Source organism: Chelonia mydas, chromosome 13 (assembly GCF_015237465.2).
Source record: "Chelonia mydas isolate rCheMyd1 chromosome 13, rCheMyd1.pri.v2, whole genome shotgun sequence".
NCBI lineage: Eukaryota > Metazoa > Chordata > Testudines > Cheloniidae > Chelonia > Chelonia mydas.
Genome location: NC_051253.2, coordinates 3,539,969 through 3,567,354, shown reverse-complemented (window position 1 = coordinate 3,567,354; position 27,386 = coordinate 3,539,969). Strand labels below are relative to the sequence as shown.

The 27,386-nt window shown below is 57.2% G+C and overlaps 2 protein-coding genes and 1 pseudogene across 3 annotated transcripts in view; 2 read left to right on the top strand and 1 right to left on the bottom strand.

The window, feature by feature from the left end:
* The window catches only part of LOC102936900 (tyrosine-protein phosphatase non-receptor type substrate 1), an 80,424-nt gene extending 80,202 nt beyond the window's left edge, over positions 1-222 (bottom strand). Inside the window, exon 1 of the mRNA XM_043527566.1 lies at positions 90-222. The gene's annotated coding sequence lies outside the window, so the exon portion shown is untranslated. The remainder of the gene's footprint in view (positions 1-89) is intronic.
* LOC102936665 lies at positions 94-20,254 on the top strand (annotated as a pseudogene).
* Positions 20,161-27,386, top strand: LOC119563564 (signal-regulatory protein beta-1). 2 transcript variants are annotated; one of them, XM_037877236.2, is made up of 6 exons: positions 20,161-20,293; positions 21,137-21,478; positions 22,382-22,696; positions 24,227-24,577; positions 25,233-25,340; positions 26,711-27,386. In XM_037877236.2, exons 1-5 carry the CDS (start codon positions 20,221-20,223, stop codon positions 25,334-25,336), a joined length of 1,185 nt encoding a protein of 394 aa, XP_037733164.1. In that variant the 5' UTR covers positions 20,161-20,220; the 3' UTR covers positions 25,337-25,340; positions 26,711-27,386. The 2 variants fall into 2 exon arrangements, 1 of the variants encoding a protein (XP_037733164.1); XR_006285620.1 differs by having other exon boundaries at positions 24,227-25,340; positions 26,711-27,375.

The window sequence follows — 27,386 nt, the reverse complement described above, 5'->3', positions numbered from 1 at the left end:
CACCAGCCGCTTTGCTGTAAGAAGTAAAATTAATAGTAAGGAAAAAACAGTTTAGCCTGCACAGATTCAAAACAGGAAGTGTCACTAACACAATCCACTTCCTTCTGCATCGGGGGATGGTCTGATCCTTAACTCCGAATTCTCAATATCTCTTGAGCCAATGGGGAGCTGGCAAAGGCTGCAGTGTTGAAGGGTCTTCCCACTGCCACCATGATGGCTTTCTTCACCCAGACGTCTGGATTGTCTCGGCCATGGCTGGTGCTGCTGCTTCTCCTGGAAATCCCCAGTAAGAGACACTCATGTATTGCCCATGTGGGCACAAACTGTCTAGACTGTTTTCCGGCTCCTTGCAACAGTAATAAGTTCCAGATGGGTCAGTGGAAGATCTAAGCCTTTGTATTATTTTATACCATAAGAGGAAACTTCTTCCTGACCCCAGCTGGTGATCAGCTTTGTCCTGGCAAGTTGTTCTCTGCCTCCGTCTCATCGCAATGGAAGGGGTTCTGTGCGTGTGCAGAGATCCTGTTTGGATCCAGGAGCGGCGCTGGGACCTTATGGTCCAGCCCCATTTTCACAGATTCTTCTGTCTTACTCCTTTCTTTCTGCAGCTCATGTATATTGAGAAATTGTCTTCACTGAGCTGCCTAGACCTTTGTCCTGAGAAATTACAACAGGGTCAGAATCCATGAGCATGCACTGCTCCTCCTGACCCCACAATCCCTCCGCCCCAGGTTGATCAATCAGTTTGTTTTCTAGCTGTCACCTGGCTGTACAACTGCTCTAGTGGATACTTAATATATACCCAGAAGATCATCCAGCCTAATACTGAGCCCTGGGTTCCCATCCCCTTTCCAGGCTGAGAACTGGTCATTTGTTCCTACCCTTTCATTCCCTTCTCTTCACCTGCCACCTCTCACCCCAGGGTTGGCACCTGAAAAAGTCCCATGGGGGAGTTTACAATGGTCAAGTCTGTGAGAGTCTCATTTACTCAGCACTTTGCTACAGAGCTCGGCCAGCCAAGCGGGGCTGCCATGTCTGGGTGGGGCTGTCTGAGGAGCAAAGTGTCTCTCCCTTTATGGGAAGTAGGTGACACCCAAAGCAGTGCCCTCGTCGCTGGTGGTCCCTCTGTAATGTACGCTGAGCTGGTGATTTATCGGCTGAGCGAAGCAAGGCCCTACGCCCCACTCCTCTCTTGGGCTGGATGTAACACAGGGATTTTTGAACTCTAACCTGTCAATCCCAACATTTCAGGGATGGTTACAGGTGCCAAACAGGAGGAAGCCTATTGATTTTGGTGCAAACTGGAAACCCAGAAGGCGGACATGGGGGACACATGGAGACCCTTGTCTCTGGTTAGCAGACACACTGGCTTCAGCTCGGTCAGTAACTGGCTAGAGATCGAAGAACTGGGTGATCCAGGGCAGTGTAACATGCTGACGCCCTCAGTGACTTCTCTCCCAGACAGAAAGAAAAGAAATAATAACAGTGGGGGAAATGGCAGGGCATGGTGGAAGGGGAGAATGGGGGACCCTGGTACCGGGAGAGATGGGCAGGGGGCACACAGAGCCACTGGTGTATGGCAGAGAGAGGCAGGGGGAATGAGGGGGCACACAGAGCCCCTGGGGAAAGGGGGATCCTGGTGTGGGGGAGGGTGGAATGAGGGGATGCTTAGAGCCCGTGGCATGAGGCAGGGAGTGGGGGCGTTGCAGGGAGGCCCTGAAGGAGAAGGGGATGGCCGGTGGTGCACAGGCGGGAATGGAGGGGTGCCAGGAGCCCCTGGTGGGTGTGAAGGGCTCGGCTCCGGAAGCTGTGAAGCCGGCTTGCCTCTAGTTTACCCTGGGGTTTGTGTGGCTGGAGCAGTGCAGCAGCGGGGGCTCAGGGCCCTTGTCCCTGCTCGTGCCCAGGAGGTTCTGTCCCTGCCCCGGCTCCGCTGCTCACGCTCAGCGAACAGCTCCCTGGTCCCTGCCTGCCCCCGGGAGCCCGGGCGGAGCTCTGGAAACGCGGCTCTGGGGGCAGCCTGCAGGGGTCGCTGTGGAGCGACACAAAGTTGCTCCCCGAGGAGCTAAAGCCCCCCCCCGTTCGGGCAGGGCCCGGCTCTCGGCAGGGCTGGGGGCAGGATCCACAGAGCGGTGCCCGGGCCTGGGGCTCAGCCCCCTGCTGCTGCGGGGCGGGGGCTTGTGAACCAGCCTCCCCCAGCCTGGCCTGTTCTCTCCTGCCAGGGGCCGGGGGGGGCGAGGAGTTCCAGCTGCTGCAGCCCCAGGACCCCGTGTGGGTGTCCGCGGGAGAGACTCTCACTCTGACCTGCTCTGGGACCGGCCTCGCTCCAGCAGGAGCCGTGAAGTGGTTCAAGGGCTCGGGCGGGGGCCGGCAGCTCGTTTATACAGACACGGGATCATTCCCCCGGGTGACGCGGGCTGAGAGTGGCTCTGACACAGACTTCACCATCCGCATCAGCGACACCCGCCCCGCGGACGCCGGGACCTATCGCTGTGTGAAGTTTAAGAAGGGGTCGGGGGGCGATGAGGAGATCAGATCCGGCGCGGGCACGGCCGTGACTGTGAGCGGTGAGTCCGAGCTCCCGCCCCAGCCACACGCCCCTGCCCGCCGGGGGCTGGGACCAGGGCAGGGAATAACCCAGCTGGGCTTCCCAAAGACCCACTGAGCAAAGTGGGGCTGGGGTTGACCTACACCTTATGGAGGGGCTGTGGATCTGGGAGGAACTGCAGGATGCACTTGGGGGTGTGACCAGCAGGGTGTGTGCATGGGGGGGGGGGTCGGAGGTGTGGTGTAGGGGTGTGACCAGTAGGGTGTGTGCATGGGGGGGGTTGGGGGTGTGCTGTAGGGGTGTGACCAGCAGGGTGTGTGCATGGGGGAGGGGTCGGGGGTGTGCTGTAGGGGTGTGACCAGCAGGGTGTGTGCATGGGGGAGGGGTCGGGGGGGTTGATGCTTCTCTCTTCTCTTGCACCCCCTCCAGAAGGAGCTGCTGTAGCTGCTGGCGGGGGTGGGCTGGTCTGTACAGCCCTTCGCAGCCTCCAGCCGAACAGGCTGCGACTCATTCTTAAACCCACCTCCCAGGATTGCTCCCAGCACCAAGGGGTTTTACCCTCCCCTCCCAATGCCCTGGGCATCCCCCTGGGAGACAGGGAACGAGGACCAGGCAGGCTGGGGCAGCTGCACAAAGTTTGCATTTGCATTTGCTCAGGGGCAGGGGCTGTGGCTCCCCCGATCTCAGGCTGTCCCTGTGGGGAAGCGGGCCCCATGGGGCGGGGGATGGGCTCTCAGCTGCAGAGGGATCTGACTGATAAATGCTTCTCCCTGCAGCCAGACCGTCGGCCCCGTCCATGTCCAGCCCCCACAGCGGGGCAGAGCTGGGTCCCCCAGTGACTTTCACCTGCAAGTCAGGAGGATTCTCCCCCAGAGATATCGCTGTCACCTGGCTTAAAAGGGGGCCAAACTCCCAGCCCCCCAGCCCCGGGTTCTCCCCGAACACGAGAGCGTCTCCTACATCATGTCCAGCACCGTGTCCAAAGCCTGACCCCAGGAGATGCCCGCTCCCAGCTCACCTGTCAGGTACAGCACAGCACCTTACTGGCTCCCCTGCGTGGGACTTACCACCTCAGCGATGCCCTGCGAGGTAGGAGCCTAGCCGGGGCCGACCACTGGGGGCTCCGCTACTGGGGGGTGTGAGGGCGGAGACGGACCCATCGCCCTTTGGGCTGGGTTTGAGAAGGGCCCTTCGCCAAGTAACCAGTCTCATAGCAGCACTCCAGCCGTGCCCAGAGCCTCCCACCTCCAGCAGCGATGGAGTCCAAATCAGGCTAAGGCATCTGCTCCACCCCAGCGTTGGGGGGCAGGGCTGGATGAAGTGGGGAGAGGCTCCCTGGGGCATTAATATCCAGATTCAGATCTGGAGTCAGCGGCTTGTGTCCATCTCTTATTCTCAGGCTCTTTTAATTTCGGAAGGTTCCCCCTTGGGCTGGGATTCCTCCTGATCCTGTTCATCTCAGAAGGGAGCCGGGAGGGCTGATCATCTGAAACGTCTCTGCCATGCAGGACAGGAGGGGGGTATTGCTGGGGGGCATACTCCAATGAAGGAGAGAATTGAAGTCCCCTGTTGGTGGGGAGTGGGATGTGGGCCACGGGGAAGGGATGTTTTCCAAGTCTTGAAATATCCCTTGGAATCAGCAGGAAAAGGAGCATTTCTGTACATCGAGATTTCCATGATGTTTTTCATTTGTTTGCCAGTTCCACCCAGGCTGTGAGTGGGCACTGACCCGCCAGTGCCCGTCGCAGTGAACGAGTCTGTGACATTCCCCTGCCGTGTGGAGGGGTTTTATCCGAAGGACGTGAGTCTCACCAGGCTGGAGAACGGAAGCGAGACGGGTTAGGAAAGTACTCCCCCATGGCTGAGAATCCAGACGGGACGTACACGCTCCAGAGCTCCCTGGAGATGAACTCAACTGAGCAGAGGAATCCGTCCGTGTTCACCTGTCGGATTGCGCACAATTCCCAGCCCCCCGTCAGGCAAGTGAGAGGCTGAGGATCTCCGAGCCGCCTGCAGCACCTGGTGGAGGGTTCGATTTGTCCCAGGCAGGCAAAGGGGCAGTTCTAGGAACCCCCTTGTCTGTGTAAAGGAGAGAGGCCACTGGACAGATCCCAGTCACACCTCAGACGCATTAGCAGAAGCTCCCCAGGGGACTCCTGGCCCCTTGCTGATCACGTAGATTTCTACTGCAGGTCACTGGCTGTTTTCCAGCCGCGCCCTCTGGATCGGGCTCTTCCTGGAGAAGGTGCTGACTGCCGCCTTCCTCCTCTTCCTCTTCCTGAGAGGAAGCGGGTCACGTAGTAAGTAAACACTTCCTTCCTGGGATTTACCTTGGGGAAGAGCTGCCAGGGCAATGGAGCGAGTGGGAAAACTCAAGGCTGCATCCCCGGAGCAGAGTAGGAAGAGTTGACACCATGCTGGGACGTCAGCACTGGGGGACACCGAGTGTCTGCAGGATGCTAATAGGATACAACCCCTTGCCCCTCTGGGTTAGCAGCTCGATTCTGGCCCAGAACAGTAGTGACCAGAGTCTAGTGCTTCTCTGATGATTCCTAGATGGCCACAACATACCGCTAAGTAACCATGTCCCTGAGCCCCAGCTGCCACTCTTGTCGACAGGATCTGCAGCCAGGCCAAAGCTCGTGTTGACCTGGGAAACAAATTCCTCCCCGCACCCCGCACGTCCCCAGGTGCGGGGCCTGCTGGCCTGGGTGGAGGGACAAGGGAGCTTCATTTTTCCTTGGCTTCTCCAGGTCACACAGGTTAGAGCGCGGTGCCCCTCTGTCGTGGCTGTCCCCACAGACCCGAGTGTGTCTACCCTGCAGTCCGAGGGGTGACTGCGGCACCTGGGGGGCACCTCTGAGCCAGCTTTGGCCTCACTAACTCCACTAACATAGCAGTGATGGGCGGCAGCGTTCAGCGGGCGTACTCTAGGGCCCTTGGCCAGCCAGAGTCACTGCCCCAGACAGCCAGCTGGGTCAGGGTGAGCCCTGCCGGGCCCAGACCAGGTGGGAGATTTTCTTCTGTTGCTAAGCATAAGGTCCCAAACAGGTAGCTGCTGGCAACCTTCCACCAGCGTATTAACCCTCTCCCTGCCCAATCAACTCCTCCCTGGCATTACCAGGCGGCTGATTCATTTCTCAGTGGTGTCTATGCAAGTGGCCATGCCCTATTGCTGTCTGTGGGGTGGATTCCTGCAGGACTCCTCCTTCGTTACAGTGCCGTGTAGCTGATCCCACGAGGAGTCCTTGTGGCACCTTGGAGATGAACACCTGTATTTGGGCATAAGCTTTCGTGGGCTAGAACCCACTTCATCGGATGCGTGGAGTGGAACATTCAGGAGCAGGTATAAATACATGAAAAGATGGGAATTGCCTTCCCAAGTGTGAGGTCAGGCTGCAGCTGATGTAACATGCCCTCCCTGGTGGTGGTCCCCAGGCCACCCTGCCTTATCTCCGAGACAAACCCCAGCTCGCTCCACTCGGGGCTTCCCTGTCCGGGCCAGCCCAGGTTCCAGCCCAAAGCTGGTGGCACCCTCCCGAGAAGGTACCAGGGGGACAGCTGTAGTTCTCCCCGGTCTTAGCCTTCTCAGTGCTTCCTGCCGTCCATACCCTGATCTGGGACCTGGAGGGGTCGTCCCCTGTCCTAGGGGAGGGGGGTTCAATTTCCAGCTTCTCATAATCACAGGAAATTTCAGAAGCAAAGTCGCAACGGACTTTGTTTCTCGTTTAATCCTTCAGCTGGATGATGATTTCCCCTCCTGCCTGGGCGCGCGTGGCCGGTGCCCTGGGGAGGCTGCTTGTCGGGCTGGGTTACTGCTCAGGGAAGGTCATGGACTGGCTCTCCTCTTTCATCTCTTTGGTTCTTTCCTTTTTCAGCCCCACTTCTGTTTCCTGGTTTCCTTGCACCCTTCGCTGCCTGCCAACTTCTCCGTCTGCACCTCCCTCGGTCCCCGCAGTCTGGGAAATGAGTTCATCGATGGAGCTGCAGTGACCCCCGCTGGCCAGGCCAATGGAGCCCAGGCCTCTGATGAGCTGCACCTGCCAAACTCACCCACCTACTGATGGAGCAGCCGACAGGGAATTCCTGACCTGGCTCCCTGCCCCCTTCACCCTGTCTCTCTGTGCTGTCTGCACTGACCTTCACTTCGGGGAGAAGAGCTCAAATACGGGGTACAAGGCACATGGTTCTGGTGGAACACACACTGTGTCTGTGAGACCCAATGGCCCTGGAGCAGCCCCCCTGAGTCCTGTGGGTTCGACCCTGAGGGTCAGACTCTTGCTCCCGGGGCTGGCAGGAGCTGGGCGTTTTGAAGATGTGACGCCATGACTTGCCGGAGAGAACTGGTCGAGTGGGTCTGCCCTGGCCCAGTGATGGAGCAGCCTGATCAAACCCTATTATCCTCCTGCAGGAGGCCTCTGGGCCTGACTCTGAAATGGGAGGGATGAGAAGACACGGTGGTAAATGGAAACCGAAGTAAGGTGAAAATGAAGCGATTCCCTGCACCCCCATTTCCCCTGTTAAGCACCCTCCTTCTGCTCTGGGCAAGGTTGGATCCTGTAGCTGACCCTGCTGGTCTGTGCTCTGGGACACGGAGGTGATGGGAGCAGGGAGCCCAGACCATCTGTAGAGCTGGCTTGTGCCTTTCTGTGATTCTGGACTCAGGCTGGAGCCTCCTGCCTCTGCTTGGCTGTGAAGAGGCAGGAGAAATTTGTGTAATAATTTCTGGCAATGCTTGAACTCACCCCTGACTGCAGAGCTGGGGTGGGGAGATGGGAAATGTCACGGAGGAATTCCCTAACATTTGTAGCTGTTTTAAAGTCCCATGTCTCAGGCGGGCCTGGGGGGCAGAGCCCCCCTCCACACACTGTGCAGGAGCATCTTTTACCCCACCTGAGAGAAGTGTCTGTGAGTGAATAGATAATATAGCGACTCATCTGTTCTTACCATTTGTCATTGCTTGTGTTATTTATAAAGTGGCTACACGGTTATAGTCTGTCTGGGAAACCTGTCTCTGTATCCAGAAGAGCCTGGAGACTTAAGGTCGGGACGCATGGTTTATCTGGACACTAGGACGGTTCATGGTGTATTCACACCCTTTGTGCTGGCTGGTCCCGTTTTGAATTTCAGACTTTGCTGAGTCCCTTTGGAGTTCTCTGGCCACCCACCCTGATCGGTCCTTGTAAAACCAAGTGACACGCCCAGGGCCAGATCTCCTGGGTCGGCCTCCCAGGCGCTGAGTGTACAGTCCGCAGGGACCAGGGGGCCTTGGCCCAAGCAGGGGAAGCTGAGCACCACCCAGCTTGTTCATGTGCCAGACTGGGGGAACTCCATGTCCAGAGGGTGTGGGCGATAAATGGGCCCGTGCAATTTCTGGTGCTAGGTTGAAGCCACTGAAAAGCCGGGCCCAAGGTGTTTACTGCCAGCAGATGCTGCCCTGGGACTGCTTTGGGTTGGGCATTGTAGTCCACCGACCCACGCGCATCTTCTCCCCGCACCAATGGAAACTCTATCCCTATGGCCCAGGTGGGCTGACATTTTCCAGAGACCCACAATGTACAACACAACCTGCCTCCCTTTTGTGGCAGCCAGGGGCAGCTGTTGGCGGAGGGAGGCCTGGCAGTGAGGGGCCAGTGGAGTCACCCCACCAGGGAGCTGGAGAGAACTGCGGAGGGCCCCAGAGCTGGTGCAGCCGTACAGAGCTTTCTGGCTGATGGACCTGGCTTCCGGTGGAACCCACAATGTCTGGGGCCAGACCCACTGGTGCTTCTATGGGGGGCAAAGGCCACTCTTTCCTCTGCCCTGGACAGAAGAATTTAGAGGCAATTCCCTGGCCCCCCCACAGGATTTTATGGCAGGAGGTTTTGATCTGGCCCAGTGGGTCTGTTTCTCTTGGCAAGTCCCAGGCAGGCTGTGCAGAGTCTGGGGCCGGAGGTGGGTTGGCTGTTCATGGCTGGAGGGTGGGGAGTCAGTTTTTGAAAAACGATTAAACGAGCAGTATGGCTGCAAAACCCAAAGCTCTTGTGTCACGCCATTCGCGATTACACTTCAGAGACCCGTCACCTCGCGGCTTGGTGCTCGCTGGAACGTTTCATGGCAGACGTAATGGATCAAGCAGCTGAGAACCAGGACCTATGCAAACAGGACGCCAGAAGCACAGAGATGAAAACACCGTGGAGCAGAGGCTGATGGAGCTTTAAGACTAGAAATGGGACAAAAACAGACGCTCAGATCTTAACCCAGGCACATATTTGAAGGGGGACATGGTTTAATACCTGCCCCCATTGATTTATTAATGACCATCAGGATTATGTTTACAGTCTAGAGCACAGCGCTGAGATCTAGGCCCCCTGGTGCTAGGTGCTGTACAAACACAGTGTAAGAGGCAATTCCCCGTCCGAAAGAATTGACCATCGAACTAGCCAAGTCAGACAAAGGCAATTTCAAGATGGGAGCGGAGGCCGTGAAGGACTCAGTGACTTCCCCAAGGTCACAGATAATTGAACATCTCCTGGAGCCGAGTCCAGTGCTTTTAGCCAAACCTTCTTTCTCCTCTCATCCAAACTGGATCCAAACGAACTCCCGAACCCAAACTCCAGCCTAGACCTAATTCAGATTCACCTTCTCCCTACCCAGCCCATCTCTAATTAACAGATCAGGTGCCGCGAGTGACCATGTGCCGTCCCCCCACTGAGGCGTGTGTTGAAGGAGCCTCTCTGGTAGCAGTCACGGCCAGGGACTAGCTCCAGAACAGGGGCCTCTGGGCCCAGCTTTCAGACGTCTCTTTGGACAGTGTTTCTCAACGTGAAGTGGCTGGTAAACGCTCTGCTTTGGTGTTCGGGAGGGAGATTTAAGGGCTGTCAGGGAATTCCCTTCCCAAAGAGCCGCACTCTGCCAGGGCCCCTCTCCCCACCCTTCAATACCCCAGCAGCGTTAGCATGGCACACAAAGGGCTGGATTACATGAGGCTTCATGAGAGAACACGGGTCACCAGCCGCTTCGCTGTGAGAAGTAAAATTCATGGTGGGAAAAACCAGTTGAGTCTGCCCAGAGGTGGAAGCAGGAAATGTCACTAACGCAACCCACTTCCTTCTGCATTAGGGGAAGGGCTGATCCTGCACCTCCAACTTCTCAGTATCTCTTCGGACAATGGAGAGCTGGCAAAGGCCGTGGTGCTGACAGTTCGTCCCTCTGAGAGCAAAATGGCTCTTTCGACCCCTGTGTCTGGATTGTCTCTTCCGTGGCTGGTGCTGCTGCTTCTCCTGGAAATCCCTGGTGAGTGTAGAACACAGACACGGCCCACGCGAGCACACGCCGGCTCGTCTGCTTTCTTGCTGCTTGAGCAGAGGGAAATGCCAGGTGCTCTAAAGGGAGGAATAAACCCTTGTGTAGTTTATATCCCAGAGGAAACCTTCCTGACCCCAGCTTGTGATCACCTTATGCTCTGGAGTGTGAGAACCGGAAACAGTCTAAACTTGATCCCAGCCCATGTCACTGCAGGGGCTGTTCTTATTTTTATAAACGTCTGATCTTTTTGTAGAAATCTTACAGAGCAATTAGATTCAACAATATCCTGCAGCAGTGAATTCCACCGGTTAGTTAGATGTGGGTTAAAATATTTCTTTTTATCCCTTTAAATCGTGTTGCTTTCAGATTCCATCGGGTGCCATGTCCGTGTGGGGCCATCCAGGGGCAAAATAACCCTCCGTTCGCTGGCAGTAAGTGACACACCCAGAAGCTCCTTCTCTGTGGCTGGAGCAGCGCAGCAGCGGGGGCTCAGGGCCCTTGTCCCTGCTCGTGCCCATGAGGTTCTGTCCCTGCCCCGGCTCCCCTGCTCACGCTCAGCGAACAGCTCCCTGGTCCCTGGCTGCCCCCGGGAGCCGGGGCAGAGCTCTGGAAACGCGGCTCTGGGGGCAGCCTGCAGGGGTCGCTGTGGAGCGACACAAAGTTGCTCCCCGAGGAGCTAAAGCCCCCCGCGGGCAGGGCCCGGCTCTCGGCAGGGCTGGGGGCAGGATCCACAGAGCGGTGCCCGGGCCTGGGGCTCAGCCCCCTGCTGCTGCGGGGCGGGGGCTTGTGAACCAGCCTCCCCCAGCCTGGCCTGTTCTCTCCTGCCAGGGGCCGGGGCCGAGGAGTTCCAGCTGCTGCAGCCCCAGGACCCCGTGTGGGTGTCAGCGGGAGAGACTCTCACTCTGACCTGCTCTGTGACCGGCCACGCTCCACCAGGAGCCGTGAAGTGGTTCAAGGCCTCGGGCGGGGGCCGGCAGCTCGTTTATGCAGAGAGGGGATCATTCCCCCGGGTGACGCGGGCTGTGAGTGGCTCTGACACAGACTTCACCATCCGCATCCGTGACACCCGCCCCGCCGACACCGGGACCTATCGCTGTGTGAAGTTTAAGAAGGGGTCGGCAGGCGATGAGGAGATCAGATCCGGCGCGGGCACGGCCGTGACTGTGAGCGGTGAGTCCGAGCTCCCGCCCCAGCCACACGCCCCTGCCCGCCGGGGGCTGGGACCAGGGCGGGGAACAACCTCGCTCCGCCCAGACCCTCCCCGGGGAGCTGCGCTTCCCACCGAGACAGTGGGACCTGGGTTGAGACCTACACCTGTGTGGGGGCGCTGTGGATTTTAGCGAGATGGGGGGGGGGAAGGGGGAGAAATTTCTCCTCTATCCCCAGGGATCGCTGCCCCCCAACGAAAACGAAGTGCCAGGTGCAGCAGGGTGTGCAGTGGGGGGTGACTGGCCGGGTGGGTGCATGGGGGGGGGGGGTAATCAGGTGTTGGGTTTATTCTTCCCACTCGGCCCCTCCAGAAAGAGCAGCCGGAGCTGCTGGCGGGGGGTGTGGGGGGGGCCTCTGCCGCCCTTCGCAGCCTCCAGCCGAGCCGGCTGCGACTCCTCACACTCACCTACTCGGGGGACTCGCTCCCAGCACCAGGGGGTTCCCCCCCCCCCACCCCCAGTGCCGGGGCAGCCCCAGTGGGAGACGGGGAGCGAGGACCAGGCAGGCCGGGGCAGCTGCCCAGAGTTTGTGCTTCTTTGGCAGAACCGACCTGCGGCCAGACACAGTCCTGGGGGGAATCTACTCGACCCCCCTCCCCCATCGGGCTCTGGCTGTGGGCACAGGGTGCAGCCTGGGAGTTACTGGGATCTTCTTCTTCTTTTCCTATGACACTTCCCCAGCCCCAGCAAGGACTCTCCTAGTCTGTCCCCCCGCCCCCCGCCTTTGCATTTGCTCAGGGGCAGGGGCTGTGGCTCCCCCGATGTCAGGCTGTCCCTGTGGGGAAGCGGGCCCCGTGGGGCAGAGGGGATGGGCTTTCAGGCGCAGAGAGATCTGACTGATAAACGCTTCTCCCTGCAGCCAGGCCCTCGGCCCCATCAGTGTCCGGCCCCCCCAGCAGGGCGGAGCCGGGTCCCTCAGTGACTTTCACCTGCACCTCAGGAGGATTCTCCCCCAGAGATATCACTGTGATCAATGCCACTTTGGCTGCACTCTGTGGCGAGGGAAGATGCTCTCTGCAGCCTTGCAGGGTGTGAATGTCCCTTGGAGAGGGGCTCGAACACGGTGACTCCCGCAGAGCTGGTGATCCAAGGACTCCGGCACTGCTCAGGGGTTTGAGGCTTTTAAGTAAAAGTGCAGGTGGTTCCTGAGTCCTTATTCTCCTGCTCTGCGAAGCTCGAGGTCTCCACTGTAGAGTCTGGACCTCCCTGGGGCCCAGCCGCGTGTGGATACAGCTGCCAGGCAGAGCTGGGCAAACTCTGCAGAGGCCATTTGCCAAACTGCTGTTCACAGGTAGGAACTCGCCAAGCCCCGTGGAAGGCCAGTTTCCTCGGAGCCTGGTAAAGGTGCACGTGAGCCAGGGCGGGATGGCCAGGAACCAGCAGTTCTCTTGTCTGCTGGGGGTTTCTCTCCATTGGCTGATCTGAGGCATTTACATTGCAGATCAGAGCCTGTTCTCCAGCCCCGCTCTCTGGATCGGGCTCTTCCTGGAGAAGATGCTGATTGCCGCCTTCCTCCTCTTCCTCTTCCTGAGAAGTAAAGAGTAACCAGGTAAATGTCGATTTTCTGTGAGTTACCCTGGGGCATTAAAAAGGAGCCAGAGGGAACCGATTGTAATGCTGCAGCCCAGGAGCCGAGCTGGAAGCGTTAATGTCTCACAGGGAGTCAGTGTCGTGGGGTTGGATGTCTCTGGGGTTGCGCGTAGGACACAGACCTTCCCAGTCTGATGCCAGGCCAGATCACTGGTGACCGGGTGGTTTTTTCAGGGCCCCAGTGCAGTTCGTAGAGCCCAAATAGGGCCATCACCAGGTGGCCATCTCCCTGGGCACTAACTGCTGCTCTAACCGGGCATCAGAGACCCCCAGGATTGTGTACAAGTGGGAAATGAATTGCTCTGCCCCATAGAGTGGGTCCTTCTGGCTCAGGGTGAGCTCCATGGCGAAGTGGCAGGGCTGGCCAGGCTTTCCATCACTGTCTGCACCCCCGTCACATAGAAGCCCCTTTGCTCCTCTCCTGCTCACATGAAGCTTCCTCTCCACACGCTCCCTCCGTTTGGTAAATGCCTCCCAGGTTCCGCTGGGGCAGGTTCCCTGGGGGACACAGTCCAGGGCCCCTGGTGAGCTCCGGAATCCCTGCCCCAAATAGCCAGGCGGGTCGTGGGAGCCTTGCAGGGGCCAGGGACACACAGGGGATCAGTTCCCTTTTATCTCATGTTAGGCGCATTGTCCTAGCCATGTTGCTGCTGGAAATCCTGCCCCAAGGTATTCACCCCCAAGAACAACAGTCCTGCTCCAGCCGAGGGCCCGGCATTCCCAGATCCCTGATTCTCTCCTGCGCCGGGCCTGTACAGAGGGTCCCAGCAACCCATTCATGGCTATGGACCAGATTCCTTAGTTCCAGAGCCCTGTGACCGCTGTTAACCAGCCTCCCCTGGCATTGCCGCCCAGGTCCCCGTATCTGTGCCCCCAAGAGACAAACCCCCAGCTAGTTCCATCCTGCTCAGCCTGATCCTCAGCCCAAAGCTGGTGGCACCGTCCCTCGGGGAACACAACAGTTACTGCTTGAATCCTCCTCAGCATCGCTCTCCTCTGGGCTTCCTAATACTCCTGATCCGGTCCTGATCCCTGACCAGTAGGGTCCCTCCCCTTTCTAGGGAGGGGAGAATTCAGGTACCAGCTTGTCACAGTCACTGGAAATTCAGAAGAGTCAGAGCCCTGAGTAAATCTCCCTTCGGTTAAACATACAGCGTGAGATGACTGCTCCCCGACACCCCCTCTCCAGCTCAGGGTGTGCTGGGGCTGACATGGAGCGTACTAGAGCAGTTTGTCCCTGGGCGGGCTCCTCCCTGGGCTGGGTTAATGCTAAGGCAAGGGTCATTGACTGACTCTCCTCATTCACCTGTTGGATTCTTTCCTTCTGCAGCCCCAGGTCTATTTCCCAGATTTCTCGCACTGTCGCCACCTGCCAACTTCTTTGTCATCAGCCTCTGTCCCCGCAGCCCAGGAAAGGAGTCCCTATATGGTGGAGCTGCAGTGACCCCTGCTGGCCAATGCGATTGAGTCCAGGCCCCTGATGGGACATACCCACCGCTCACTCATGCCTACTGATTGCGAATCCTGTCTGGGCTCCCTGCTCCTTCTCGCCCGCTGGTTCTCAAACTTGGGATCGCGACCCAGTTGTGTGGGGGGTCGCGAGCCCAGACCCTGGCGCGGGGCTGCGAGCCATGAGCCGCGACCCCTGCGCCAGGCTGCGAGCCCTGACCCCAACAGCGGCGCGTGGCTGCGAGCTCCGACCCCCACCCCAATGTGGGGCTGCGAGGCCTGACCCCAAACCTGGCCAGGAGCGGGGCTGCGAGCTTTGAGTCTCGACCCCTGTGCTTGGCTGCAACCACGACACCCGACCCTGACACCGGCACGTGGCTGTGAGTCCCGACCTCCGTATGGGGCTGCAGAGCTGCGAGCCCCAACCCCAACCCTGGCCAGGAGTGGGGCTCTGAGCTCTAGCCAGGCGCAGGGCTGAGGGGCTGTGAGACCTGACCCCGACCCCTGTGCACGGCTGCAAGCCCCAACCCCGGCCAGGCGCGGTGTTGTGATTCCCGACCCAACCAGGAGTGGGGCTGTGAGCCCTGAGCTGGGGCATCCAGGACGCTGTGAGCCCCGACCCCTGTACTGGGGTTGTCAGGTGGAGCCCGGCCATGCTGAGGGTTATCAGCCAGGAGCTCCGCCAGGCACGAGGTGGTTCACCACCAGCCCTGCTACGCACAGGGCTGTGAGCCCGGCCAGGCGCTTGTGAGCCCCCGTCACCACCATGTGTGGAGCTCAGAGCCCCAAGCTCCTCCAGCCCAGCTCCACCCCCAGCTCCACTCCACCTCCAGCCCTGCTCCACCCCCAAAAAAGGGCGCCAAATAGAAGTTTGCCCAGGGCTCCATTTTTCCTATGGCTGGTCCTGATTCTGAGACAACATTAGAGGGCTTGACTCTTTCGCAGCTGAACAGGTACTTTGTGAATTAACAGTCAGACCCACAAGCGCAAACCTTCTCCTGAAAAGAATGGCCACCTGTCCTGCTAAAACCGCTACAAAACGACCGTATCTCGTCTTACATTAAAATCGGTTTTCCAATATCCTCACGTCCGGTACTGAAAAACCGCAATGCCTCATCTGCTGTGAAGTCTTCTTTGCTGAATCGATGAAACCGTGCAAACCGCAGTGACATCTGGAACCTAGACCTCCCGAGGCTAAAAATCGAAACGTGGAGAAGACGCAACGAAGGCGGCCGGGCTTGATGCCGATGGAAGTTTCCAACAGCAAATGTCCTCAACGGTGGAGGCCTCTTATGTTGTGTCCCTACGAACTGCCCGTACCAAAGCGCCGCGTACAGGAGGTGAGGAGCTTCTTCTGCCAGCAGGCAAAGAGATGGAGGTTGGCAAAGATACTGCCCAAAACCGGCATATGCTCTCCATGTCCCAGGACACTGCAAAGCGCAGAATATGTGAGATGTCTGAAGATATCAAGAAACAAGCTGTGCCTGAAATTAAACATTCTGCTTTCAGTATGTTCAGCCTGCAGCTTGATGAAACCGATGATGTTACTCGCTGCGCACAACTGGTCGCATCCGTGCGGTGTGTTAACGCCGGGGATGTGAAGGATGAGTTCTTCGTCTGTGAACAACTTGGAACAACCACAACAGCGCAGGCCATTTTCAGTAAGGTGAACGCCTTGTCGGAAAGCAGTGACACTGAGTGGAAGAATCTTTGTGGTATCTGTCGGGACGGTGCTCCAGCAAGGACGGGTGCGCGGTCTGGCTTTCAGCAGAAGGTAAAGTGTGTCTCACCCAATGGGATTGTCACTCATTGTGGAATCCATCATCCAGTCCCAGCTGCAAAGACATTGCCAATAGGCCTTCATGCTGTGGTGGATGTTGTTAGATGAGCAGTGAACTACATTAAAGCTCGTGCTCTGAATAGTCGTCTCTTTCGAGAGCTCTGCCAGGAAACGGGAAGTGAAGATGAAGTTCTGCTTTTCCACACTCCAGTCTGATGGCTCCCTAGGGGATGCACATTAAAACGCGTTTTCATACGTGGTGAAGAGATGGCAGAGCCTTTCCTGCGAAAAGAGAAACAAGAGCTGAACAAAACGTTCAGGGACAAGAAATGGCTTCTCTGCTTGGCATACCTAGTTGATATCTTTGGTAGCCTTAATGATCTCAATCTGTCGCTTCAGGGAGAACATTCAACATTAATAGACCTGACTAATAAAAACAGAGCCTTCCAGATGAAGTTGGATCTGTGGTGCAGGAAGCTGGACCCAGACAGATACGGAATGTTTCCGACACTTTCCTCGTTCAGCGAGGAGGAGGAAGTTAACACGGATAGTGCTCTCAAGTCAGCGATCAGTGAACATTTGGGAGCCCGTCACAAAGAGTTCTCACCCCACTTCCCAGCGCTACCAGAAGCGCTTCGTTCCCTGGTGAAGAACCCATTCGGCGTAACAGCCGAGCAGTTACCTACTGACGATATTCACGCACAGGAACAGTTTGTCGACATGATCAATGATGATGAAGTGAAAGCAAAATTCACACAGCTGCCTCCAAATCAGTCCCGATGCTCAGTTGCAAGTGAATACCCGCTGGTGTCTGAAATGGCCCTGGGAGTCCTTCTGCCATTTCCCAGTACCTACGAATGCGAGAGTGGATTCTCCAGCCTTCTCACAACAAAGACAAAATCTCGAAACCGGCTTGATGTGAAGGACAACATCAGATGCACCCTTTCTAAAACAACACCAAGAATAAAACTTCTTGTGTCAAATAAACAGCATCATCCATCTCACTGGTTTTTGGCTGCTTCAGGTCATTAATTGCTGTCAATTATTAAAATAAAATTCTACTTAAAAATAACTTTTCCGCTTATATTTAATTCAATGAAAATGTGTTTTAGGCTTAATTTAAAAGCAGTGGGAAAAGGTAAATTCATGTTAAGCAATAGGGTTTAAATTTAGTATTTTACATAGTGTTAAGTATAAAAAATGTGTTTTTAATTTCTGGGGGGGAGGGGTCGCACTCAGAGGCTTGGTGTTCGAAAGGGGTCACCAGAACAAAACGTTTGAGAAGCACTGTTTTAGCCCAACCCTCTGTGCTGTCTGCCTGACCTTCACTACAGAGAGCAAAACTAGTATATGCGGAATACGGGGGTGTAATGCCTGGAGCAGCCCCCCTGAGTCCTGTGGGTTGGACCCTGAGGGTCAGACTCTTGCTCCCGGGGCTGGCAGGAGCTGGGCGTTTTGAAGATGTGACGCCATGACTTGCAGGAGAGAACTGGTCGAACCTGGCCCAGTGATGGAGCAGCCTGATCAAACCCTATTATCCTCCTGCAGGAGGCCTCTGGGCCTGACTCTGAGATGGGAGGGATGAGAAGACACGGTGGTAAATGGAAACCGAAGTAAGGTGAAAATGAAGCGATTCCCTGCACCCCCATTTCCCCTGTTAAGCACCCGCCTTCTGCTCTGGGCTAGGTTGGATCCTGTGATTGACCCTGCTGGTCTGTGCTCTGGGACACGGAGGTGATGGGAGCAGGGAGCCCAGACCATCTGTAGAGCTGGCTTGTGCCTTTCTGTGATTCTGGCCTGCGGCTGGAGCCTCCTGCCTCTGCTTGGCTGTGAAGAGGCAGGAGAAATTTGTGTAATAATTTCTGACAATGCTTGGACTCACCCCTGACAGCAGAGCTGGGGTGGGGAGAAGGGAAATATCACGGAGGAATTCCCTAACATTTGTAGCTGTTTTAAAGTCCCATGTCTGAGGCGGGCCTAGGGGCAGAGCCCCCCTCCACACACTGTGCAGGAGCATCTTTTACCCCCCCTGAGAGAAGTGTCTGTGAGTGAATAGATAATATAGCGACTCATCTGTTCTTACCATTTGTCATTGCTTGTGTTATTTATAAAGTGGCTACACGGTTATAGTCTGTCTGGGAAACCTGTCTCTGTATCCAGAAGAGCCTGGAGACTTAAGGTCGGGGCGCACGGTTTATCTGGACTCTAGGACGGTTCATGGTGTATTCACACCCTTTGTGCTGGCTGGTCCCGTTTTGAATTTCAGACTTTGCTGAGTCCCTTTGGAGTTCTCTGGCCACCCACCCTGATCGGTCCTTGTAAAACCAAGTGACAGGCCCAGGGCCAGATCTCCTGGGTCGGCCTCCCAGGCGCTGAGTGTACAGTCCGCAGGGACCAGGGGCCTTGGCACAAGCAGGGGAAGCTGAGCACCACCCAGCTCGTTCATGTGCCAAACTGGGGGAACTCCATGTCCAGAGGGTGTGGGCGATAAATGGGCCCGTGCAATTTCTGGAGATAAGTTGAAGCCACCTAAAAGCCGGGTGTTTACTGCCAGCAGATGCTGCCCTGGGACTGCTTTGGGTTGGGCATTGTAGTCCACCGACCCACGTGCATCTTCTCCCCGCACCAATAGAAACTCTGTCCCTACGGCCCAGGTGGACTGACATTTTCCAGAGACCCACAATGTACAACACAACCTGCCTCCCTTTTGTGGCAGCAAGGGGCAGCTGTTGGCCAAGGGAGGCCTGGCAGTGGGGGGCCAGTGGAGTCACCCCACCAGGGAGCTGGAGAGAGCTGCAGAGGGCCCCAGAGCTGGTGCAGCCATACAGAGCTTTCTGGCTGATGGACCTGGCTTCTGGTGGATACAGAGAGCTCCACAATGTCTGGGGCCAGACCCACTGCTGCTTCTATGGGGGGCAAAGGCCACTCTTTCCTCTGCCCTCAACAGAAGAATTTAGAGGCAATTCCCTGGCCCCCCCACAGGATTTTATGGCAGGAGATTTTGATCTGGCCCAGTGGGTCTGTTTCTCTTGGCAAGTCCCAGGCAGGCTGTGCAGAGTCTGGGGCCGGAGGTGGGTTGGCTGTTCATGGCTGGAGGGTGGGGAGTCAGTTTTTGAAAAATGATTAAAAGAGCAGTATGGCTGCAAAACCCAAAGCTCTTGTGTCACGCCCTTCGCGATTACACTTCAGAGTCCCGTCACCTCGCGGCTTGGTGCTCGCTGGAACGTTTCATGGCAGACGTAATGGATCAAGCAGCTGAGAACCAGGACCTATGCAAACAGGACGCCAGAAGCACAGAGATGAAAACACCGTGGAGCAGAGGCTGATGGAGCTTTAAGACTAGAAATGGGACAAAAACAAAAACAGACGCTCAAATTTTAACCCAGGCACATAACTGAAGGGGGACATGGTTTAATACCTGCCCCCATTGATTTATTAATGACCATCAGGATTATGTTTACAGTCTAGAGCACAGCGCTGAGATCTGGGCCCCCTGGTGCTAGGTGCTGTACAAACACAGTGTAAGAGGCAATTCCCCGTCCGAAAGAATTGACCATCGAACTAGCCAAGTCAGACAAAGGCAATTTCAAGATGGGAGCGGAGGCCGTGAAGGACTCAGTGACTTCCCCAAGGTCACAGATAATTGAACATCTCCTGGAGCCGAGTCCAGTGCTTTTAGCCAAACCTTCTTTCTCCTCTCATCCAAACTGGATCCAAACTAACTCTCAAACCCAAACTCCAGCCTAGACCTAATTCAGATTCACCCTCTCCCTACCCAGCCCATCTCTAATCAACAGATCAGGTGCCGCGAGTGACCATGTGCCGTCCCCCCACTGAGGCGTGTGTTGAAGGAGCCTCTCTGGTAGCAGTCACAGCCAGGGACTAGCTCCGGAACAGGGGCCTCTGGGCCCAGCTTTCCGATGTCTCTTTGGACAGTGTTTCTCAACGTGAAGTGGCTGGTAAACGCTCTGCTTTGGTGTTCGGGAGGGAGATTTAAGGGCTGTCAGGGAATTCCCTTCCCAAAGAGTCGCACTCTGCCAGGGCCCCTCTCTCCACCCTTCAATACCCCAGCAGCGTTAGCATGGCTGCTTAAGATCATGGCACACAAAGGGCTGGATTACATGAGGCTTCATGAGAGAACACGGGTCACCAGCCGCTTCGCTGTGAGAAGTAAAATTCATGGTGGGAAAAACCAGTTGAGTCTGCCCAGAGGTGGAAGCAGGAAATGTCACTAGTGCAACCCACTTCCTTCTGCATTAGGGGAAGGGCTGATCCTGCACCTCCAACTTCTCAGTATCTCTTCGGACAACGGAGAGCTGGCAAAGGCCGTGGTGCTGACAGGTCGCCCCTTTGAGAGCAAAATGGCTCTGTCGACCCCTGTGTCTGGATTGTCTCTTCCATGGCTGGTGCTGCTGCTTCTCCTGGAAATCCCTGGTGAGTGTAGAACACAGACACGGCCCGCACGAGCACAAGCCGGCTAGTCTGCTTTCTTGCTGCTTGAGCAGAGGGAAATGCCAGGTGCTCTAAAGGGAGGAATAAACCCTTGTGTAGTTTATATCCCAGAGGAAACCTTCCTGACCCCAGCTTGTGATCACCTTATGCTCTGGAGTGTGAGAACCGGAAACAGTGTCTAAACTTGATCCCAGCTCATGTCACTGCAGGGGCTGTTCTTATTTTTATAAACGTCTGATCTTTTTGTAGAAATCTTACAGAGCAATTAGATTCAACAATATCCTGCAGCAGTGAATTCCACAGGTTAGTTAGATGTGGGTTAAAAATATTTCTTTTTATCCCTTTAAATCGTGTTGCTTTCAGATTCCATCGGGTGCCATGTCTGTGTGGGGCCATCCAGGGGCAAAATAACCCTCCGTTCATTGGCAGTAAGTGACACACCCAGAAGCTCCTTCTCTGTGGCTGGAGCAGCGCAGCAGCGGGGGCTCAGGGCCCTTGTCCCTGCTCGTGCCCAGGAGGTTCTGTCCCTGCCCCGGCTCCCCTGCTCACGCTCAGCGAACAGCTGCCTGGTCCCTGCCTGCTCCCGGGAGCCCGGGCGGAGCTCTGGAAACGCGGCTCTGGGGGCAGCCTGCAGGGGTCGGTGTGGAGCGACACAAAGTTGCTCTCCGGGGAGCTAAAGCCCCCCGCGGGCAGGGCCCGGCTCTCGGCAGGGCTGGGGGCAGGATCCACAGAGCGGTGCCCGGGCCTGGGGCTCAGCCCCCTGCTGCTGCGGGGCGGGGGCTTGTGAACCAGCCTCCCCCAGCCTGGCCTGTTCTCTCCTGCCAGGGGCCGGGGCCGAGGAGTTCCAGCTGCTGCAGCCCCAGGACCCCGTGTGGGTGTCAGCGGGAGAGACTCTCACTCTGACCTGCTCTGTGACCGGCCACGCTCCACCAGGAGCCGTGAAGTGGTTCAAGGCCTCGGGCGGGGGCCGGCAGCTCGTTTATGCAGAGAGGGGATCATTCCCCCGGGTGACGCGGGCTGTGAGTGTCTCTGACACAGACTTCACCATCCGCATCAGCGACACCCGCCCCGCGGACGCCGGGACCTATCACTGTGTGAAGTTTAAGAAGGGGTTGGGAGCCGATGAGGAGATCAGATCCGGCGCGGGCACGGCCGTGACTGTGAGCGGTGAGTCCGAGCTCCCGCCCCAGCCACACGCCCCTGCCCGCCGGGGGCTGGGACCAGGGCGGGGAACAACCTCGCTCCGCCCAGACCCTCCCCGGGGAGCTGCGCTTCCCACCGAGACAGTGGGACCTGGGTTGAGACCTACACCTGTGTGGGGGTGGGGGGGGCTGTGGATTTTAGCGAGATGGGGGGGGGGAAGGGGGAGAAATTTCTCCTCTATCCCCAGGGATCGCTGCCCCCCAACGAAAACGAAGTGCCAGGTGCAGCAGGGTGTGCAGTGGGGGGTGACTGGCCGGGTGGGTGCATGTGGGGGGGGTGTATCAGGTTTTGGGTTTATTCTTCCCACTCGGCCCCTCCAGAAAGAGCAGCCGGAGCTGCTGGCGGGGGGTGTGGGGGGGCCTCTGCCGCCCTTCGCAGCCTCCAGCCGAGCCGGCTGCGACTCCTCACACTCACCTACTCGGGGGACTCGCTCCCAGCACCAGGGGGTTCCCCCCCCCCCCCAGTGCCGGGGCAGCCCCAGTGGGAGACGGGGAGCGAGGACCAGGCAGGCTGGGGCAGCTGCACAGAGTTTGTGCTTCCTTGGCAGAACCGACCTGCGGCCAGACACAGTCCTGGGCGGAATCTACTCGACCCCCCTGCCCCCTCCCCCATAGGGCTCTGGCTGTGGGCACAGGGTGCAGCCAGGGAGTTACTGGGATCTTCTTCTTCTTTTCCTATGACACTTCCCCAGCCCCAGCAAGGACTCTTCTCGTCTGTCCCCCCGACCCCCCGCCTTTGCATTTGCTCAGGGGCAGGGGCTGTGGCTCCCCCGATCTCAGGCTGTCCCTGTGGGGAAGGGGGCCCCATGGGGTGGGGAGATGGGCTCTCAGTCGCAGGGATCTGACTGATAAATGCTTCTCCCTGCAGCCAGCCCCTCGGCTCCGTCCGTGTCCGGCCCCCCCAGCAGGGCGGAGCCGGATACCTCAGTGACTTTCACCTGCACGTCAGGAGGATTCTCCCCCAGAGATATCACTGTGACCTGGCTCAAAAATGGGACCAAACTCCCAGCCCCCCAGCCCCGGGTTCTCCCCGAACACGAGAGCGTCTCCTACAACATGTCCAGCACCGTGGGGGTGAGCCTGACCCGAGGAGACGTCCGCTCCCAGCTCACCTGTCAGATAAAGCACAGCACCTTACCGGCTCCCCTGCGTGGGACCTACAACCTCAGCGATGCCCTGCGAGGTAGGAGTCCAGCTGGGGCTACTGCGGAGGGGCAGAGATGGATCCTTCAGCCTTTGGTTCCTTTGGGCTGGGTAGTGGGGGGGTAAGAGGGGAGTCACTGAAATCCAGATTCAGATCTGGACTCTGCCTTGTGCCCTTAAAACTTTGAAGCTCTTCACCCTGGGCTGGCACATCCCCTACTCCAGCCCAGTGGAGGGCAGGGTTAGGAAGAAGGTGTTTGACTTTGTTTAAACCCTGGTAAGACACCACTCCCCATTTTAATGTACCCAAGCTGGGTCCGTCAGGGGTTTTTCCAGGGGGAAGGGGAGGGAAACTGGGGACACTGGGTAGATTTGAGTTTTTGCAGCCTGCTCATTTTAAAACATTTGCCTTCCCCTGGGTTTATTCCTGTGAGGGGGCCAAGGCTCTCACACGTGGGAAGGCAACTTAGAGATAAGCAAAATATCTTCATAAATGATCTGGAGGATGGTGTGGATTGCACTCTCAGCAAATTTGCGGATGATACTAAACTGGGAGGAGTGGTAGATATGCTGGAGGGCAGGGATAGGATACAGAGGGACCTAGACAAATTGGAGGATTGGGCCAAAAGAAACCTGATGCGGTTCAATAAGGATAAGTGCAGGGTCCTGCACTTAGGACGGAAGAACCCAATGCACAGCTACAGACTAGGGACCGAATGGCTAGGCAGCAGTTCTGCGGAAAAGGACCTAGGGGTTACAGTGGACGAGAAGCTGGATATGAGTCAGCAGTGTGCCCTTGTTGCCAAGAAGGCCAATGGCATTTTGGGATGTATAAGTAGGGGCATAGCGAGCAGATCGAGGGACGTGATCGTTCCCCTCTATTCGACATTGGTGAGGCCTCATCTGGAGTACTGTGTCCAGTTTTGGGCCCCACACTACAAGAAGGACGTGGATAAATTGGAGAGAGTCCGGCGAAGGGCAACAAAAATGATTAGGGGTCTGGAACACATGACTTATGAGGAGAGGCTGAGGGAACTGGGATTGTTTAGTCTGCGGAAGAGAAGAGTGAGGGGGGATTTGATAGCTGCTTTCAACTACCTGAGAGGTGGTTCCAGAGAGGATGGTTCTAGACTATTCTCAGTGGTAGAAGAGGACAGGACAGGGAGTAATGGTCTCAAGTTGCAGTGGGGGAGGTTTAGGTTGGATATTAGGAAAAACTTTTTCACGAGGAGGGTGGTGAAACACTGGAATGCGTTCCCTAGGGAGGTGGTGGAATCTCCTTCCTTGGAAGTTTTTAAGGTCAGGCTTGACAAAGCCTTGGCTGGGATGATTTGATTGGGGATTGGTCCTGCTTTGAGCAGGGGGTTGGACTAGATGACCTCCTGAGGTCCCTTCCAACCCTGATATTCTATGATTCTATGATTCTTTGCCCTTGAAAAAAATATCACATGGCAAGTGGGACGTGGGCTCAGGGGAAGGTCAGTCTGTCCAGCCCCAGAAATTTCCCTGTAACTCAGCAGGAAAAGGAGAATTTCTGTAGATGCCGAGCACAGGATATTTGTGTTCTCAGTTCCACCCAGGCTGCGAGTGGGCACTGACCCAGCAGCGCCCGTCGCACTGAACGAGTCTGTGACGTTCACCTGCCACGCGGAGGGGTTTTACCCGAAGAATGCGAGTCTCACCTGGCTGGAGAACGGAAATGAGACGAATCTTGGAAAATCCTCCCCCCTGGCCGAGAATCCAGATGGGACGTACACGCTGCAGAGCTCCCTGGAGGTCAAAGCAACTGAGCAGAGGAATCAGTCCATGTTCACCTGTCAGGTTGTGCACGATTCCCAGCCCCCCGCCAGTGCCAGCCAGATGCTGACAATCTCCCAGCCACCTCCTGAGCCAAGCAAAGATGGTCCTTCACCTGATGGAGGTAAATGTGCAGCTGAACCCTCCCCTGCACTGCTGGGAAATGCCAGGTCTGTTCTGCTGAACCCAGGGGTCCTTTCAGCCAATCTCCGGCAGTGGAGCGCCTCAGTGTAACAGCGACTCTTTTATTCCAGGATTATTGCTCAGCTCTGCTCTCCTGGGGCCCGTGGGCGCCGCGGGAAGGGGAAGGTTGAGGGCAGGAAATGCCACTTTGGCTGCACTCTGTGGCAAGGGAAGATGCTCTCTGCAGCCCTGCAGGGTGTGAATGTCCCTAGGAGAGGGGCTCGAACATGGTGACTCCCGCAGAGCTGGTGATCCAAGGACTCCGGCACTGCTCAGAGATTTGAGGCTTTTAAGTAAAAGTGCAGGTGGTTCCTGAGTCCTTATTCTCCTTCTCTGCGAAGCTCGAGGTCTCCACTGTAGAGTCTGGGCCAGCCGCGTGTGGAACCAGCTGCCAGGCAGAGCTGGGCAAACTCTGCAGAGGCCATTTTTCCAAACTGCTGTTCACAGGTAGGAACTCGCCAAGCCCCGTGGAAGGCCAGTTTCCTCAGAGCCTGGTAAAGGTGACCAGAGTCAGGGCGGGATGGCCGGGAACCAGCAGTTCTCTTGTCTGCTGGGGGTTTCTCTCCATTGGCTGATCTGAGGCATTTCCACTGCAGATCAGATCCTGTTCTCCAGCTCCGCTCTCTGGATCGGGCTCTTCCTGGAGAAGATGCTGACTGCCGCCTTCCTCCTCTTCCTCTTCCTGAGAAGTAAAGAGTAACCAGGTAAATGTCGATTTTCTGTGAGTTACCCTGGGGCATTAAAAAGGAGCCAGAGGGAACCGATTGTAATGCTGCAGCCCAGGAGCCGAGCTGGAAGCGTTAATGTCTCACAGGGAGTCAGTGTCGTGGGGTTGGATGTGTCTGGGGCTGCGCGTAGGATACAGACCCTCCCAGTCTGATGCCAGGCCAGATCACTAGTGGCCGGGTGGTTTTTTCAGGGCCCCAGTGCAGTTCCTAGAGCCCAAACGGGCCCATCACCAGGTGGCCATCTCCCTGGGCACTAACTGCTGCTCTAACCGGGCATCAGAGACCCCAAGAATAGTGTACAAGTGGGAAATGAATTGCTCTGCCCCATAGAGTGGGTCCTTCTGGCTCAGGGTGAGCTCCGTGGCGAACTGGCAGGGCTGGCCAGGCTTTCCATCACTGTCTGCGCCCCCGTCACATAGAAGCCCCTTTGCTCCTCTCCTGTTCACATGAAGCTTCCTCTCCACACGCTCCCTCCGTTTGGTAAATGCCTCCCAGGTTCCGCTGGGGCAGGTTCCCTGGGGGACACAGTCCAGGGCCCCTGGTGAGCTCTGGAATCCCTGCCCCAAATAGCCAGGCGGGTCGTGGGAGCCTTGCAGGGGCCAGGGACACACAGGGGATCAGTTCCCTTTTATCTCATGTTAGGCGCATTGTCCTAGCCATGTCGCTGCTGGAAATCCTGCCCCAAGGTATTCACCCCCAAGAACAACTGTCCCGCTCCAGCCGAGGGCCCGGCATTCCCAGATCCCTGACTCTCTCCTGCGCCGGGCCTGTACAGAGGATCCAGCGACCCATTCGTGGCTATAGACCAGATTCCTTAGTTCCAGAGCCCTGTGACCGCTGTTAACCAGCCTCCCCTGGCATTGCCGCCCAGGTCCCCGTATCTGTGCCCCCAAGAGACAAACCCCCAGCTAGTTCCATCCTGCTCAGCCTGATCCTCAGCCCAAAGCTGGTGGCACCGTCCCTCGGGGAACACAACAGTTACTGCTTGAATCCTCCTCAGCATCGCTCTCCTCTGGGCTTCCTAATACTCCTGATCCGGTCCTGATCCCTGACCAGGAGGGTCCCTCCCCTTTCTAGGGAGGGGAGATTTCAGGTACCAGCTTGTCACAGTCACTGGAAATTCAGGAGAGTCAGAGCCCTGAGTAAATCTCCCTTCGGTTAAATGTACAGCGTGAGATGACTGCTCCCCGACACCCCCTCTCCAGCTCAGGGCGTGCTGGGGCTGACATGGAGCGTACTAGAGCGGTTTGTCCCTGGGCGGGCTCCTCCCTGGGCTGGGTTAATGCTAAGGCAAGGGTCATTGACTGACTCTCCTCATTCACCTGTTGGATTCTTTCCTTCTGCAGCCCCTGGTCTATTTCCCAGATTTCTCGCACTGTCGCCACCTGCCAACTTCTCTGTCATCAGCCTCTGCCCCGCAGCCCAGGAAAGGAGTCCCTATATGGTGGAGCTGCAGTGACCCCTGCTGGCCAATGCGATTGAGTCCAGGCCCCTGATGGGACATACCCACCGCTCACTCATGCCTACTGATTGCGAATCCTGACTGGGCTCCCTGCTCCTTCTCGCCCACTGGTTCTCAAACTTGGGATCGCGACCCAGTTGTGTGGGGGGTCGCGAGCCCAGACCCTGGCGCGGGGCTGCGAGCCATGAGCCGCGACCCCTGCGCCAGGCTGCGAGCCCTGACCCCAAGAGCGGCGCGTGGCTGCGAGCTCCGACCCCCACCCCAATTTGGGGCTGTGAGCCCTGACCCCGAACCTGGCCAGGAGCGGGGCTGCGAGCTTTGAGTCTCGACCCCTGTGCTGGGCTGCAACCACGACACCCGACCCTGACACCGGCGCGGGGCTGTGAGTCCCGACCCCCGTATGGGGCTGCAGAGCTGCGAGCCCCAACCCCAACCCTGCTAGCCAGGAGGGGACCCCGAATACAGATTATACAAAGGTTATATACTTTTTAGCAAAGCATGTTGCCCTCGTGCATTGAAAACCTTAGCCAATAAACAAACCCTTGTCTTATCTACCACCT

Coding starts and splice junctions, on each gene's coding strand:
- LOC119563564 (XM_037877236.2), top strand. CDS start 20,221: ATGGCTCTGTCGACCCCTGTGTCTGGATTGTCTCTTCCATGGCTGGTG. Junction 20,294..21,136: donor GCTTCTCCTGGAAATCCCTG/GTGAGTGTAGAA, acceptor CTCTCCTGCCAG/GGGCCGGGGCCGAGGAGTTC. Junction 24,578..25,232: donor TGGTCCTTCACCTGATGGAG/GTAAATGTGCAG, acceptor TTTCCACTGCAG/ATCAGATCCTGTTCTCCAGC.